The sequence below is a fragment of the Vombatus ursinus genome, unplaced genomic scaffold (genome assembly GCF_900497805.2).
Source record: "Vombatus ursinus unplaced genomic scaffold, bare-nosed wombat genome assembly UNPS02014821.1, whole genome shotgun sequence".
Taxonomy (NCBI): domain Eukaryota; kingdom Metazoa; phylum Chordata; class Mammalia; order Diprotodontia; family Vombatidae; genus Vombatus; species Vombatus ursinus.
Genome location: NW_020954599.1, coordinates 31,776,834 through 31,791,829, shown reverse-complemented (window position 1 = coordinate 31,791,829; position 14,996 = coordinate 31,776,834). Strand labels below are relative to the sequence as shown.

Sequence of the window (14,996 nt, the reverse complement as noted above, 5' to 3'; positions counted from 1 at the left end):
ATAGATAAACAGATCAAGCTAAATACAACACAGTATGTATGTATGTGTATAGAACTGAATATATATGTATATATATATTATATATACATATATATTATATATATACACACACATATTATATATATACATATATATACAATATATATATATATACATATATATATATATATATGTCTGTGGAACTGTTCAAATTTATAAGAAAAAGAGCCACTCCCCAATTGCTAAATTGTCTATGGAGACGAACAGGTTGTTGTCATAAAAAAACAAACAAACCCAGGCTATTAATGCTCTAAATCACTACTAATTAGAGATATGCAAATTAAAACAATTCTGAGATTCTACCTCAAAACTGTCAGTGTGGCAAAGATGATAAAAAAAGAAAAATGATAAATTTTGGACAGGACCTATGGGAAAATAGCTACTTTGATATACTGTAGGTGAATCTGTGAATGGGCACAACCATTCTGGAAAGCAATGTAGAATTATACTCAAGAAGTTACTCATTAGTGCATACTCTTCAACCCCCTTAATATCACTGCCAAGCGCATACCCAAAAAAGATCAAAGAAAGAGGAAAAGGTCTTTTACGTGCAAGAATATTTATAACAGCTCTTTTTGTGGTGGCAAAAAAACACCTGGAAACTAAAGGGATGACCATCAGTTGAGGACTGGCTAATTAAGTTGAAGCAAAGAAATAGATGCTTTCAGAGACATAGAAAGACTTGGATGAACTAAAACAGAGTAAAGGAAGCACCACCAGGAGAATAATTCATACTATATCTTAAAAGTGAACAACTTTGAGGACTTTTATAATTGAAGAATGAAATGAGCAGAACCAGAAGAACAATTTTTATGATGACAACAACACTTTAAAAAACAAACTTTGAAAGCTGTAAGAACTATGATCAAGAGAATGACAGTTCATGATTCTAGAAGGCTGATGATAGAACATTTATCCACAACAGAGAGGTGGTGGATTTAGGGTCCCTAATGAGGGACTCTGTGTGTGTGTGTGTGTGTGTGTGTGTGTGTGTGTGTGTGTGTATTTTATATGCAGCCATTGAGAGAATATTTTGCTTGACTAAACATTTGTTACAAAAAAAAATTTCTTTTTTTTTAATAAGGTGCACAATGGAGGGGAGAATAAATAGATTTCTGTTCATTTTTTTTTTAAAAGAGAAATTGGGAGGGGGAGGTGTGCTATAGATGTGTGTTTCCTGCACTTTCAGATGAGGTCACTGAATTATTAATTTTACTTAGCTGTTTAACTTTGTTATAAGACCTCTCACAAAGTGGAAGTAATCTGTAAATGTTTGTAATGTAAAAACAGAACAGATTAACGAAAAAAAAAATTAAACCCCAACAACAATACAGAATATAGAAAGTTGGAGCTGAAAGGAACCTTAAAGCATCATATGTCAGAGCTAGAAGACTTGGAATATAGCAGAATGCCAGAATTTAAAGGGGCTTCAGAATGTAGAATGTCAGAGATTGAGTAAAGAGACTTTAAGAAGTTAGAAGGGCAGGGAGTTAAAGTTGCAACAGATCTTATGATATATAGAGTGTTAGAGCTGGAAGAGAACTGAGAATATAGAATTTTAGAGTCAGAAGAGAACTTATATGATGATGATAGCTAGAATCTATTAAAATTAAAATCTGCTATTAAGATTCACAAAACACTTTACAAATATCTCATTTAATGCTCACAAAAACCTCTCAGAGGTGGGTGCTATTATTATCTCCACTTTAGGGATGAGAAAACTGAGACACACAAAGGTTAAGTGCCTTGTCGGGAGTCACATAGCTAGTAAGTGTTAGAATTTGCAGGGGATTTAGAACAACAAATACTCAAATAGAGAATATAGATGTTAGAGCTGAAAAGGACTTTAGAAATTACCTTATCTATCCTCTTATTAAAAACAATAATCTAAAAGAAAAAAGAAATTTGATGTCCACATCTTTTCTCTGGATCTGAATTCAGGTGTGAATTTAAAGGCAGAGATGACAAATCCAGTCTCTTCTACATGTGGTGTCACAGCTTAGATATTTAGAAATGGAAGGAACCTTAGACGATGAAAGACTTAGGCACCAAAAAAGTACCACACAAAATTGATACCTCTAACCTAGCTCCCAACTTTGTCCAAGTTACAATAAACAGCACTACTTTCCTAACTCACAAAAGCTTACGGATAATCTCTTAGGTGAGTCATTATCACTACGTAAAAGCAGCCTGTCCAAAGGGTCTTTGGAGCAAGGCTACTCCAAATTATCTAGTCATTTTCTACTTCATGGTAATAAAGTTATTTAAAAATTAAAAGTATAATTTATTTAAGCACAAGATAAAATGTCTAGTTGCTAAAGATAATGATGAAGATTTTCAGGGACTCATTGAGATATATCCGAAATATGTCATTGTACTACTGGCCTCCTCCACCAGAGGCCTCTCTTGATGTGGTTCATCATAGTGTGGAGGGGGCCATCTCAGGGCGCCCTGATCTATATCTTGCCACTGGACCCAGATGGCTCTGGCGGACAGATTGAGGCTGGTGACTTTGCACAGCCCTCCCTCACTTAAATCCAATTCACTTGCAAGTCATGACATCTCCTTCCTGATGTCATGGTCCTCTTCAAGAACAAAGGACAAACAACAACCTGTGAGTAGTAGTAGCTGCCCCATTGGGGATCCAACTGGCAATGAAGTTCATTGGGCAATGAAGTTCCTTCATTCCTTCCTTTCTTTTTTTCCTTCTTTTTCTTTCTTTTTTCTTTCTTCCTTCCTTCCTCCCTTCCTTCCTTTCTTACAGCTAGATTTCTTTTTTATGGACCATGCCTTAAACCCAAATCACTCTGGTTCTCATTGATTGTCCAATAAGAGGTCCCAGACCAAGCCTCACTTGGTCATTTTTTGGATTCTGATGGCTCAGAGTGAGTGTAAATACCAATTATCTCTATTTTGGTCAGAAACCCAGGGGGTCTTCCCATCTCAGACTGATTATATTTTTTTTTTGACTAGGTAAAAAAGGCCATTCTTTGCCTCATTTTCACCTAGTCTTAATCACTGAACGGGGTGTTGCCTCAGACAGACTGAGACCTGAGGAAGACCTTAGCTTAAAAAGGCCAAGCACAGCAACCAGGGCCATCTCCAGTCTTCCTGATCTACATCTTGCCACTGGACTAGATGGCTTTGGCAGAGAGAGTGAAGCTGGTGGCTTTGCACAGCCCTCCCTCACTTAAATCCAATTCTTCTTCCTGATGTCATGGTCCTCTTCGAGAAGAGGACCTCGAGAAGAGGACAAACAACACTCCAAATCAACCAGTCATTCTCTACTACATAGCAATGATAATTCTCATTTACATAGTCATTTCTGTAGGACCTTAAAGTCTCCAAAGACTTTCCTCACAACTGCTTTGTGTTATGTTTTCAAAGTAATATTCCAGTTTTATAGGTGAAAAGATCAAGGTCACACAGGTCTCACCTTGTAAGATCCGTGCACCCTTGGGGAACCCTTTTCCCTTTGATAAGTTTCTCTGGGAACCTACATTTTGAGGAAGTGCTCAGGTCAAGACTTTAATACCATACCCAAGGCAGCTTCCCTTTCAGCCCCCTTTACTGTGACGGCTCCTTCTATTACAATGCACTGTCTTTCATTTTTATTGTCCTGGCATTAAGCATGGTGCTTGGTACACAGTAAACACTTAATAAATACTTACTGACTTAACTGGGATACTGACCTAAAGTGTACCAGTCTTTCCACTAAAACAAGCTGCTTTAATAATTTCCCTTAAGTAAATGTGCCTGCTTGCTAGCTTACCTCTATATTCCAGGCATTCAGGAGACATCATTTTACTATCCACCTAGACTGTGGCTATCTTCATTTTCTCTGTCTTCAACCACATTCCCCTGTCCAGGTGTCAGAAAAACCCTCTCCTTTCATCTTTGCTAGCTTTTCTCCCTCTCTCCATAAATCCATTTTAAGCAGGGGAAAAACTACCTCAAAATTGCAAAGCATTTGACAAAATGCCATACTATATATATGTATATATGTACAAGTGCTGTATATCTGTTTAAATGCTCAATCCTTTGGGCCATATTCTGTAGGATGTCTGATCCAATCAAATGTTCATTTTGCATCACAAACTGTGAACTCAGAAAAACAATAGTTAGTAGGCTTGAGGAATAGAAATAATCATATTCCAGCATTGGTTCTCAAAGTGTGGTCCAAGAGACACCCTACTAGACCCTTTCAAAGGGTCTGTGAGGTCAGGACTATTTTAATTTCTATAGCATTTTAAGGTTCACAAAGTATTTTACTTCATCGGATCCTCATACTATCGCTCTATTGTCCTTATTATTATCATTATTATTATTACTATTATCATTATTATTATTATTTTAAATCATTTTAAAATGAGGAAACAAACTGACAGAGGTTAAGTAACTTGCCCAGGGTTGCTACTAGGTATCTAAGTCAGGAACTGAACTCAGGTCTTCCAGACTCCAGGCCCAGTGCTATCTACTACACCACCTAGCTATCTCTAATAATGCTAAGATGAGTTCATTTCCAACATAGTAACTATAAACATATGTAAACCACAAAAACAAAAGCTTTTTGGGGGGCTGTCAATAATTTTTAAGTGTAACGGGCTCCTTGAAAACCAGTGATACACTGCCTTTCTTTTACAACCCCTATAGGCCTAGCAGAATGTTAGGCACACAGTAGGCTTAATTTAAAGAAAAAAAAAAAAAGACAACCCTCAATTTAATCTAATTGAATTGAGTCAAATCAAGTTGAATATACATTTTTTCCTTTTATTTAATTTGTTGTACAAGTACAATACAGTACCAACAGTTAGAACTCTATAAATAGTAGTTATTGTTACTAGTAATGATAGATATTTATAAAGTGCTTTAAAGTTGGCAATGTTGAGATTGTATATATTATTTCATTTGAGTCTCATAGCAACCTTGTGAGGTAAATGCTTAAAGGTACTATTATCCCCATTTTTCAGGTAAGAAAACTGAGGCTCAAAGAGGTTAAAAGTAATTTGCTAATGGTCATGCAGCTAGTAAATATCAGAGGCTGGATTTAAAACCAGGTCTTCCAGACTCCAAGTCTAGCACTGTATCCACTATGAAAGTAGAGCAGACATCTTCCACAAAACTATAACTAAAACATTTTTTTTCCTGAGCCAAATAGGTCTCACCATTAAGACAGGTCTAGTAAAAATTCAAATGGGATGGGAGACATTCAACTGTCCATTCCTCCCACTGACAGGTCAAGCTGGAAAGCACCCAGGACCTGGGACACCAATGCAGACAAAGAGGCTCCTCACTCAACCTTTAATTTTCTTTTTTTTTCCCGGTAGACAATGAATCCCCAAAGCCTATAAAAAGGGAGTTTGAGGCTAAAACAAAGCAACAACAATAACAAAACTGCTCTCTTCACAAAGAACCAGTCTCACAAAACAAATCTCCCTTCCTGCTGATCCTTCTCAACGGAAGAGCCAAAATTTCCCTCTCAGCCACAACAGTATTTTCTTTTCAAGGCAGGTTGAACCAACACTATCAAAACTGGTTAGTGATGTTTACATATCAATTATTTAAATGATCAAGGGTTACAAAATCAGAAAAGGATCGACTGCTTTGGTTCAATAGTGTACACACAGAACCAGGGACAGAGAAATTTAGACAATAGAATTTTAGCTATTCAGAGTTCACTAGGGAACATCTCATCTAGCTCCCCTATTTTGTAAATAAGGAAACTAAACCCAGAGAAGTTATACAATTTCACCACTGACACAAGCTAGTTATGGCAAGATCAGGGCTAGAACACAAGTATCCAGACTCCAAGATCAATGTTCTTTCCCCTGATTCATTGTCTTAGTGTCCACAGTAATTTGACCAAGTCTGTTCAGCAGGCTTTGTAAAATGTCAAGTTCAAATGAGCCTGATTAATAATAATGAGATGATGATGATGATGATGGGGGACTCCCCCCCCAGTTCCTATGCAAGCTGGAAGACACCAAAGCAAAGGAACAGAGATGGATGCTATCTTTCATTTTAACATGAGAAAATTCAAACAGTCCTGTATTTCATAATTAAACATTTCCCTTGATGCATTTACATAAAACACTTCATGCTTAATTCTTTACTGTCTATATTTACCCATAGAGAGCAAAATTCTTCCAGTTCTAAATTTTATGTTCAATGTTATAGCCAGGGAAAAATAAGCATTTAATCCAGTGCAATGTTTATTTTCCTGTGTTCTACAAGTACCTGGATTTGTTACTTTAATGATACCTGATAGGATTCTTCAAAAAAAAAAAAAAGAATTTAAGGAATTAATTCCTTTAAATAAATAACTATAAGAAACCAAACCCATTAGGCAATGAGAAAAAAATAAATGCAGATCAAATGCTGAGCTCTCCAAAATTGAGGAAGGTAGTTTGTATTAATCTGTAATTAGTGGTAATGCTTTATGATATTTACCAACTAAACCAAGCAGTGCAGATGACAGAGCAAGGCAGAATGGGGATAGTTCTTATTATGACATCATTGTTCAGGAGCCAGAAATCTGTAGACATGGTGCACAATGCTATCATTTCATTGTGACAACTCAATTTTCTGCCATGGCTTGCCTCAGGTGTACCTGGTATGATTATGATGGCATTTCTAATGTCAGTCCTGAAGTACAGAATGATCTCTTTATTACTTCCAAACCCAAGAAAAAAAAGTGAAGGAGTTGACAGGGATCTTTATTACCAAAACATGTTACCTATGTCAAGTGGAAAAATGAAAACCAAAATCCAATTTTGCTCTAACATAAAAGGTCTTATTATAGCAACACACATCACAGCAATTATACATTATATACTGCTACATTTTAGGGCTTCCCACTGCACTCAACTTCTTGCATAACTAACCTATAAGTTATAATCACTCACTAATCACAAAGTCCTGGTCTTTGCTACTGAAATCAATAACTGTTTTTTCTAAGATTATCAGTTGAAGTTGTAAAGATTTAACTAGCTGGAGTACTCCTAGAAAAAGTACAAAGGTAAATTAAAAATTAAATGTCAAACATCCAGCTTGGAAAGAAATGTATCTCTAGATGGAACATGACATTTTAAGAAAACATGAATGGAAATGCATTGTCAGAGGCTCTACCTGGAATAGATGGCTAAAGGTTTTTCAGAACTTAGCCAACTTTAATGCCTGCATGTCACCAAAAGCTGACAACTATCTGGGAAAAAGCATTAGCTCTCACATTGGCAGTTTTTCCCTCTTAATAGTCTTCCTTCATGACTTTACAAGAAGCTAGCTTCATAGTTACTGATTGGTTGGTCTATGTTTGGATGATACACATGAAGATACCATTTTTAATTGAACAGGTCACATTTTTTTTTGAATGCCAATTAGACTTTATTTAGCTCAATGAAAAGTTGAGACCATTTTCAAAGCTGAAGAGGCTAGTCTCCAAACAAAGGGCTCACAATAAGAACCAGTCATTTAAATAACATACACACATTTAGGCAGTTATTAGAATGTTGGTATGTAAGAGCAAACAAATTAAATATGAAATAGCCTAGCTTCTTATCAACTATCTTCATATAGGACTTGTGACTTTTAAAGTAGGATTTTGTCCTAGAAAATAGAATAATAATAATAACCAGAGGATGAGAGAATAGTAAAGATACCTGTCGAGCTCTTAACATTCTATGAATTCAGAAATTGGATAGTCTGTGCCCCACTCCACCCCCTTTTTTGTGTGTGGATCTGGAATTTCATCCCTGTGAGAATTCTAATGTGGAAATTCCTTCCATCACTGTGGAACAAATCAGCTATAACTTAACAGTCCCAGAGAGTTGCCTGGGGAACTGGGAGGATAATTGATTTGTCTACGGAATGTATCAGAGGTAGCACTTGAACACAGGTCTTCCTGGTGCAGAGGCAACCTTCTACCCACATCAGACTGCCTCCCTATGCTCTATGTTGACTGTCATATGAAAAGCATTTCATGTGTCCAGCAGAATGCAAGGTTCTTGAGGTTCTTTTTGTTCTCTGTAATGCCTTGCACATAGCAGAACATAAGAAAAAAAAAAGTTTGCTGAATTGACTTGTCTAATGGTGAGGCAGCATCATCACCTCTCAGCAACATTCTTTTCAATATTTTGTTACAACCTTCTCCCATTTTGGGAAGGACCCCAGACCATCCATTTGCATCCTTCATTTTCTGGACTTGGCCACCATTCCACATCTCCTCTGCTCCCTGACCCTTCTGTTTCCCCTCCCCTCACCCTTTGACCTCTGTTTTTATGAGTTTTTCCAGGGCCCACACACTGAGGGCTAGGATTGTATTTTCCACTTGTACTTGTACCCCTAGACCAGACCCAGTGTCTGGAGCATGGAAGTACTTAATAAATGCTAGTTGATTGGCTGATGGATTATCATTCCTCATACAAGTTAAACCTCCATCATTCCTGGAGGCCTGTTGTAGTGTGACAGCATCTAAATTCTTTGAGAGTGGAGAATTTCATTTATTGTATTTTTATTCCCAGCAACCAACATGTAAATGTTTGGGTCTGTTTTTTCTTAAAGATTTTTTTTTTTGTATGAGTATCTCCAGCACGTACCTGATCACAGTAGGCATTAATAAATACTCATTGATTCACTGATAATAGATATAGCAATGAATTTGGAATCAGAAGACGTTTATTCTGCAGTGGGATTCAAACACACTGGCTTTGAGTTGGAATCCTGGATCTGCTATCCTCTGTCTTTGGATAAATTACCTAAATCCTCTGAGCTTCAGTTTTATCACTAGCAAAAGAGGTCCTCGACCTTTTTGTGTGTCATAGTCTTTTTTTGGCAATCTGATGAAGTCTATATTTTTTCTATATGCCTTTCTCAGAATAATGCTTTTACATAACTGAAGGAAATGCTAAATCCAGTTAGAGTATTAATGAAATTAAAGATGTAACTTCTTCCCATCCTGGTTCTCAGAAGCGGAAGGGTGGCCTAAGGACCCCAGTATAAGAACCCCTGGACTAAATGATCTCAGGTCGCTTCAAACTCGAAAACCTATGATCCCAAGACTCCAAGGTCATAGGATTTTGTTTAAGGAGTTGACAGAGATCTTTATTACCAAAACATTAGACCATTAGGTTCCGAGGAAAATTAATGGATGACTGAAAGCCTGACCACAACCTTACTAATTCCTGAAAATCAACAACAGGAAATCCAGCTGTCCTCCACCCTCGCTCACCATTCATCAAAGGCACATCCAATCTGATCGGCACTTGGAGAAGGAAGAGGCAGCCAGCCAATGCCTGGGCCACTCTTAATTAGACTGGAAATGCCATTGCTTTCCCAAACCGATGGAGCTTCATTTAAGCACAGGAAATTCCTCTTTTCCCCTTCCCCACTTCCCCGCAGCCCTAGGGCTACCCTGGGGAGGCAGAAGAGCTAAGCATACAGGGTTAAATTTGGAGAAAGACTCTTTTCTCATGCTGGAACTGGGGCAGGGGCAGCAGGCTGGGCAGTGCCCCTCACCCCCTCAAGCAGGCTCTGGTCCCGCCGCCAGGTGTCCCACGCTTGGGGGCAGCTGCTGAGTACCCTGCTCCCTTACCCGGCCCGGCCGGCTCCTCTAGGGCCGGCCTCGGCGCTGGCTCGCCATTGGCCCGCGGGGCCATCCGGCCCGGCCCGCCAGGCAGTGAGCGGGCCCGGGAGCGGCGCCCGGGCAAGCCGGGAGAAGCGGCGGCGGCTCCAGGGTAACCAGCGCCTCTCCCTGCGCGCGCGGAGCCAATGTCAAGTCCCCCGCACCCGAGCCCCTGGGGGAGCTTGGGCCTGTCCCGGCTGCGGTCCCTGGGCACCCGACAAGCTGCGCCCCACGCGCGCGGCGGGGCCTAGCCCCAGGAGCCTGTCGTCTCCCCTAGGTCCGGGGGCTTGAGCCCCATGTCGCCGCTCAGGCAGCCGAACCGGGTCCGGGCTGACCCCCAAGCCCGAGGGCAGGGCCTGGGGGAAGGACGCAGCGTCCTGTCCCCGGGAGCCGGGCGAACAGAGGCCCAGGGCAAGCTCCTCCGGCGGGCTCACCAACTGTGCCAGGGCGGCTCGTCCTCTCCCCGCCCGGCTGGCAAGGGGAGTAGAGGCCTGGAGAGCGACGACCCTCGCCCAGCCCAGAGCCTCCGGGGCAGCCGGACAGATGTGATAGTCGACATGGCCCCGGCCCAAGGACACAACCCCACGGCGGGGACGACAAGCGGGGACGTGCAGCTCAACCTCCGTGTCCAAGGAGGTTGAGAGGCTCAACCTCTCAGCGTCTACAAATCCAAAAGTGAAATTAAACCAACACCACCACCTCCAACCTCCTCCTCCTCCTCTTCCTCCTCCTCCTCTGCCTCCTCCTCCAAGCACCCCGGGGAGCGACTGCAGAGGCAGCAGCTTCCCCTAAAATGCAGAGGATCCACCTTCGAGATGAATATTCCGGGGCCAGGGCATCTCCTGCCACAACATTGTCAACCCCCTCCCCCGCTCCCCCGCACACACAGAGGACACACAGACCCACGTACATGTCTTCATAGACATGCCCCCTGCGAGAATCCCCCAAACACACCAGCAGACATAGAGAGACAGCCCCTCGCAAAGAGACACAACCATTATTTGGAAAATAAATAAATAAATGTTACCTCTCTCTCACTGTGTGCTTGCTTGTTCAAAGCTACCCGTGTAAACCCTGCACAAGTGTTGCTTGGGTTGTGTTAAAAAAAAAAAAAAAAAAAAAAAGGAAAATGAAAACCCGTCAGTGGAAATAATCGCAGGAGCAAAACTAAAAGTTACTCCCTCGGCTTGCCTGAGAACAGTCCAGATCGAAAGCAAAACAAGGAGAGGAAACTGCAAAGAGCAGAGGCTGGAAATCCCCCCCTTTCCTCCTCCTTCCTCCTCTCTGCTCTCTCCGCCCTCCTCCCTCCGCCCTTCCTCCTCGGCCCTGTTTGTTTCGCCTTGTGCAACCGGGGAGGTGGGGAGAGGGGGGTTGGGACTGGGGAGAGGGGGAGGAAGAGGGTGGAAATCGGTCGGCCCAGGGAGAGGTGCGGAAGTTTGCCGCCGCCTCTCATTGGCCTACGGGGCTGCTTTCATCATTTCTCAGAAAAGTCAATTTCATTTTCACTTCCTTCCAACCTGCAACTGCAACACATAGGAGGGGGAGGGAAATCGAGAGGTTTCCATTCAGGCCACAATCAAGAAGCTGTGGCAGAAACTACCCGGCATCTCCCTCCCTATCTGAAGTGACAAGGTTTGAAAAGAGGGTGATTTGGCGAAGAGGGTGATCTGGCGAAGAGGGTGATCTGGGTGGGGCTTAGGGGAGGCAAGAGACTATTGTGTTTGATGAGGATACTGGGGGTTTTGTTTGGTTTTTGTTTAAGAACAGCAGATACTTTCTTATTTGGTGGATAGGCATCCCAATCATGGCAAACTAGCAGCTCCAGGCTTGCTCCTCCTGTGGATTCTAATCCATCTTTTCCCATAAACCCTTCCTGGAATTCTTCCTAACTGGATGATCCTTTTCGTATCTCCCGGGTACCAGTCTATCCACCGCTTAAGCTGTGCATCTCTTGTCTCTCATTCTTGCTTCTTTCCCATCTAGATAGGTCTTTTCTAATGTCTTTTAAACTGCTCCTGGGGACAAATCGTCTTTAGTGTCCAGTCATAGCCTATGTAAACATTTTGTTGCTGTCATGTTCAGTCGTGTCCTACTCTTCTTGATCCCATTTGGCAAAGATACTGGAGTGGTTTGCCATTTCCTTCTCCAGTTCATTTTACAGATGAGGAAACTGAGGCAGAGGGTCACACCTGTCTGAGACAAGATTTGAACTCAGAAGGATGAGTCTTCCTGACTTCTGACCCGGCACTCTATGCACTGCACTTCCATGCACCTTCTTTTTCTTGCCTTTTCACTTCTAATGCTGATTCTTCGGTGTTCGAGATGTTCCTTTCATGGTTTGCAGTCATATAGCAACCCCTGAAGGATTTTGGCGTTGAGGTGGTGGGCTTTTTGTAGCAGTGGATAGTTTGGAATCATTTAAAGCAGTTTGCAATTCAAGGAGGCCTCCCAGAGCATTGGCTGACGTCAGAGGATCTGGTTTCACATCCTGCGATACTAATTACCTGTGTGAACTTGGGCAAATCACTTAACCTCCCTCGCCTCAATTTCTTCCTCTGTAAAATGGGGTAATAGCACCTATGCGTAAAATAACATATGTAAAATGCTTTGCAATCCTAAAGATGCTATAAATGCTAGCTATTATCATTATTATTGCCCGTTAATGGTATAATATGATGGACTACTGACCTAGCTCCAAGACATAGCTTGGACAGTTTTTTCTGCTCTCTGTTTCCCCAATGTCGATGGTAAGACCAATTTTTTTTTCACATTCCTGTTAATTTTACTGACAATGGCTTTGTAACGCTCCGGGACTCGATACAATTTGCAATGCAAATAGGATTTGAAAAATCTCACCATCAACTGACAATCCTGTTTGGGATTAATAATAATAATTATAATGACTCAAATTTATGTAGCACTTTGAGGTTTGCAACATGTCTTATTCTATATTTCATTTGATCATCTCAGAAATTCTATGAGGAAGATGTTATTATCCCCATTTTACAAATGAGGAAACTGAGGCTGAGAGAAGTTAAATGACTTTCTCACATTCATGCAGCTGGAAAGTCTCAGAGTCAGAATTTGAACTGACTCCAAAGCAAGCACTTTTCATGTATGATGCCATGCTCCAAGACACTGGCAAACACTGTAGACAAACATGCTTCTCCCTGTTTGATACATCATTTGATCTCAATATTAAGTGAATCATTGAACAAAGTCATCTTTGTAGTTATATCTATCATAGAGTTGTTTTTTTTTTATTGATTATGATGTACCCTTGGGAGGTACCTTGTCCAAGCAGAGCCTTCAAGACTGTATTTGCTTTGCTGAGTCAAATGCTTTCTTAAAATTGATAACCAAACAAATAAAAAACTTGTGGGATCTTATATCTTCTAAACCTCAGCCTGTTGTGTAACTAAAAATGTGCTCTGCTGCAGAAAACTGTCCACACAAGTCTGTGCCTTTCTAACGTTTTTGTTGAGAATATTCTTGATGCGTAGTATAGGGTGGGGAACCTTTGGCCTCAAGGCCACTTGTGGCCCTCCAGGTCCTCAAGTGAACCCCTTTGACTGAATCCAAACTTCACAGAACAAATTTAATTCTTATGAAGATTTTATACAGATGAAAGAATGGAATAGTCACTGCTGAAATTGTACGGCCAGTCTGGATCTCATTATGGAATTATACAAGAAAAGTAGTTAAATTGTCTTTACCCTTTGTCTCAGCAATCTCACAATTGATTATATCCCTGGAGGAAGTCAAAGACAGAAAGAAAGCTCCATTATATACCAAAATAATCCTATGTAGTAACAAAGATCTAGAAACAAAGTGAGTTCCCACAAATTGGAGAAGATGGGGGGTGGTAACCTATGGTATATGAAGTAATAGAATATTATTGTGCAATAAGAAATGATGAATAGGAAGAATTCAGAGAAACATGGAAAGGTCATGAACTGATACAGAGAGAAATAAGCAGAACAAGAGGACAATATACACAATGACTACAAAAATGTAATAGACAAAAAGCCCATGAAGGGACAGAAGAAGTCTATCTCCCCTCCATCACTAAGAAGCTGGAGGCTCCTGGGTCACAATATTGTATACCTCATCAGATGTGGTCACTGGATTGAATGTTCTTCATTTGTTGTTCTTCTTTATCACAAGAAAATGATCAAACTGAGAGGAGATAGGGAAGGGGTTTAAATGACTGCAGTAAGGTGATTAAAACAAAAAGAAATTAAGAAATTACTTCAATGTGAAGACAAAAGGCATCAAAATATTTTTGAATAAATAAAAGGAAAAAATGGCAGGGGTAGGGAGGGGAAGGAAAGGTTTTGTAAAGATGAGAAGTATCAACAGCTACTCAGTTGCCTTATTTTGTCATTAAAAGTACTGGCTGTGATCTTCAGTTTCTTTTGGAATCATTATTTTCCTTTTTTGAGGTGTCTTGAGAACTAATCCCTGAATGATTTTAAAATTAAATCATCTCAGCACAGATTTCTTCTGTATATATTTGGTCAGGGTCTAGCTGCTCATCCTGATTTCATGGTCTTAAATTACCATTCCTACTTCCCTGCTCAGTGCATCAGGTACTGAGGTGGTAGGGTATAACTGTGTTAATCATACTAATATTGCCCATGAGAATGGAAGATTGTCTAAATGTGAATTATCATTATTCAAATGCCAACAAATCTGTTCCTTTTGTTTTCCTTCTGAACTCTCATCTATGAAATAACAAGGCTTAGCTGTATCTCAAATCTAGCTCCTGTTCTTCTGAAGAGATGGAGGACTGCCAGGCCTTACTGGCAGTTCTGACACTGCCTCCTAATATCCTCCAAAACTTAGAATCTGCCTTGCCCTACAAGATTCCTGAGAGTGGGTTTAACTTCATATGCAATCTAAGGATCTTTGAACCTTACCATCTCACCATCGCTACCTTTAGAATTTGCTGGCCTTTTCCATCTGCCCTACAGCTGAGCTTTCTTTGTTGTGTTGTTTCCCTGAATTAGACTATGAACGCCCTGAAAACAAGGCATGTGCCAGTTTTTCTCCTTGTATTCCCAACACCTAGCATAGTGCTTGACACATAGTAGGTACTTAAGAATTTTTTTTTCATTCATTCATTGTTGCCTCTGACTATTTTTTAGGAGGGGTGTGTGTGTGTGTGCGCGCGTGCGTGCGTGCGTGTGTGTATGTATGAGGGAACCCTGCTACTATTTAATCCTGCTCAGTAATGTTTTTCAAATGAGGTTGTACTCTAAATTAGTGTCGCTCTTGACTGCCAATGTAGTACCATTTGGCAAGTTTTCTAGCTGAGGTGGTTTCTGGATGCTTT

The 14,996-nt window shown here is 40.7% G+C and overlaps 1 protein-coding gene across 3 annotated transcripts in view; it reads right to left on the bottom strand.

Annotated features, from left to right (window-relative positions):
* Positions 1-10,882, bottom strand: part of IRF2 (interferon regulatory factor 2) — a 133,414-nt gene extending 122,532 nt beyond the window's left edge. Inside the window, exon 1 of one of the 3 annotated variants that reach the window (XM_027837400.1) lies at positions 10,686-10,882. Coding sequence is in view for 2 of the 3 variants with exons in the window: in XM_027837399.1 (XP_027693200.1) it covers positions 9,266-9,272 (7 nt within the window). In the remaining variant the exon portion in view is untranslated. Of the gene's footprint in view, positions 1-9,265; positions 9,570-10,685 lie in introns of those variants that run through there. The other 2 variants (XM_027837399.1, XM_027837398.1) reach the window with 2 other exon arrangements.
* Between the last annotated feature and the right edge of the window lie 4,114 nt (positions 10,883-14,996).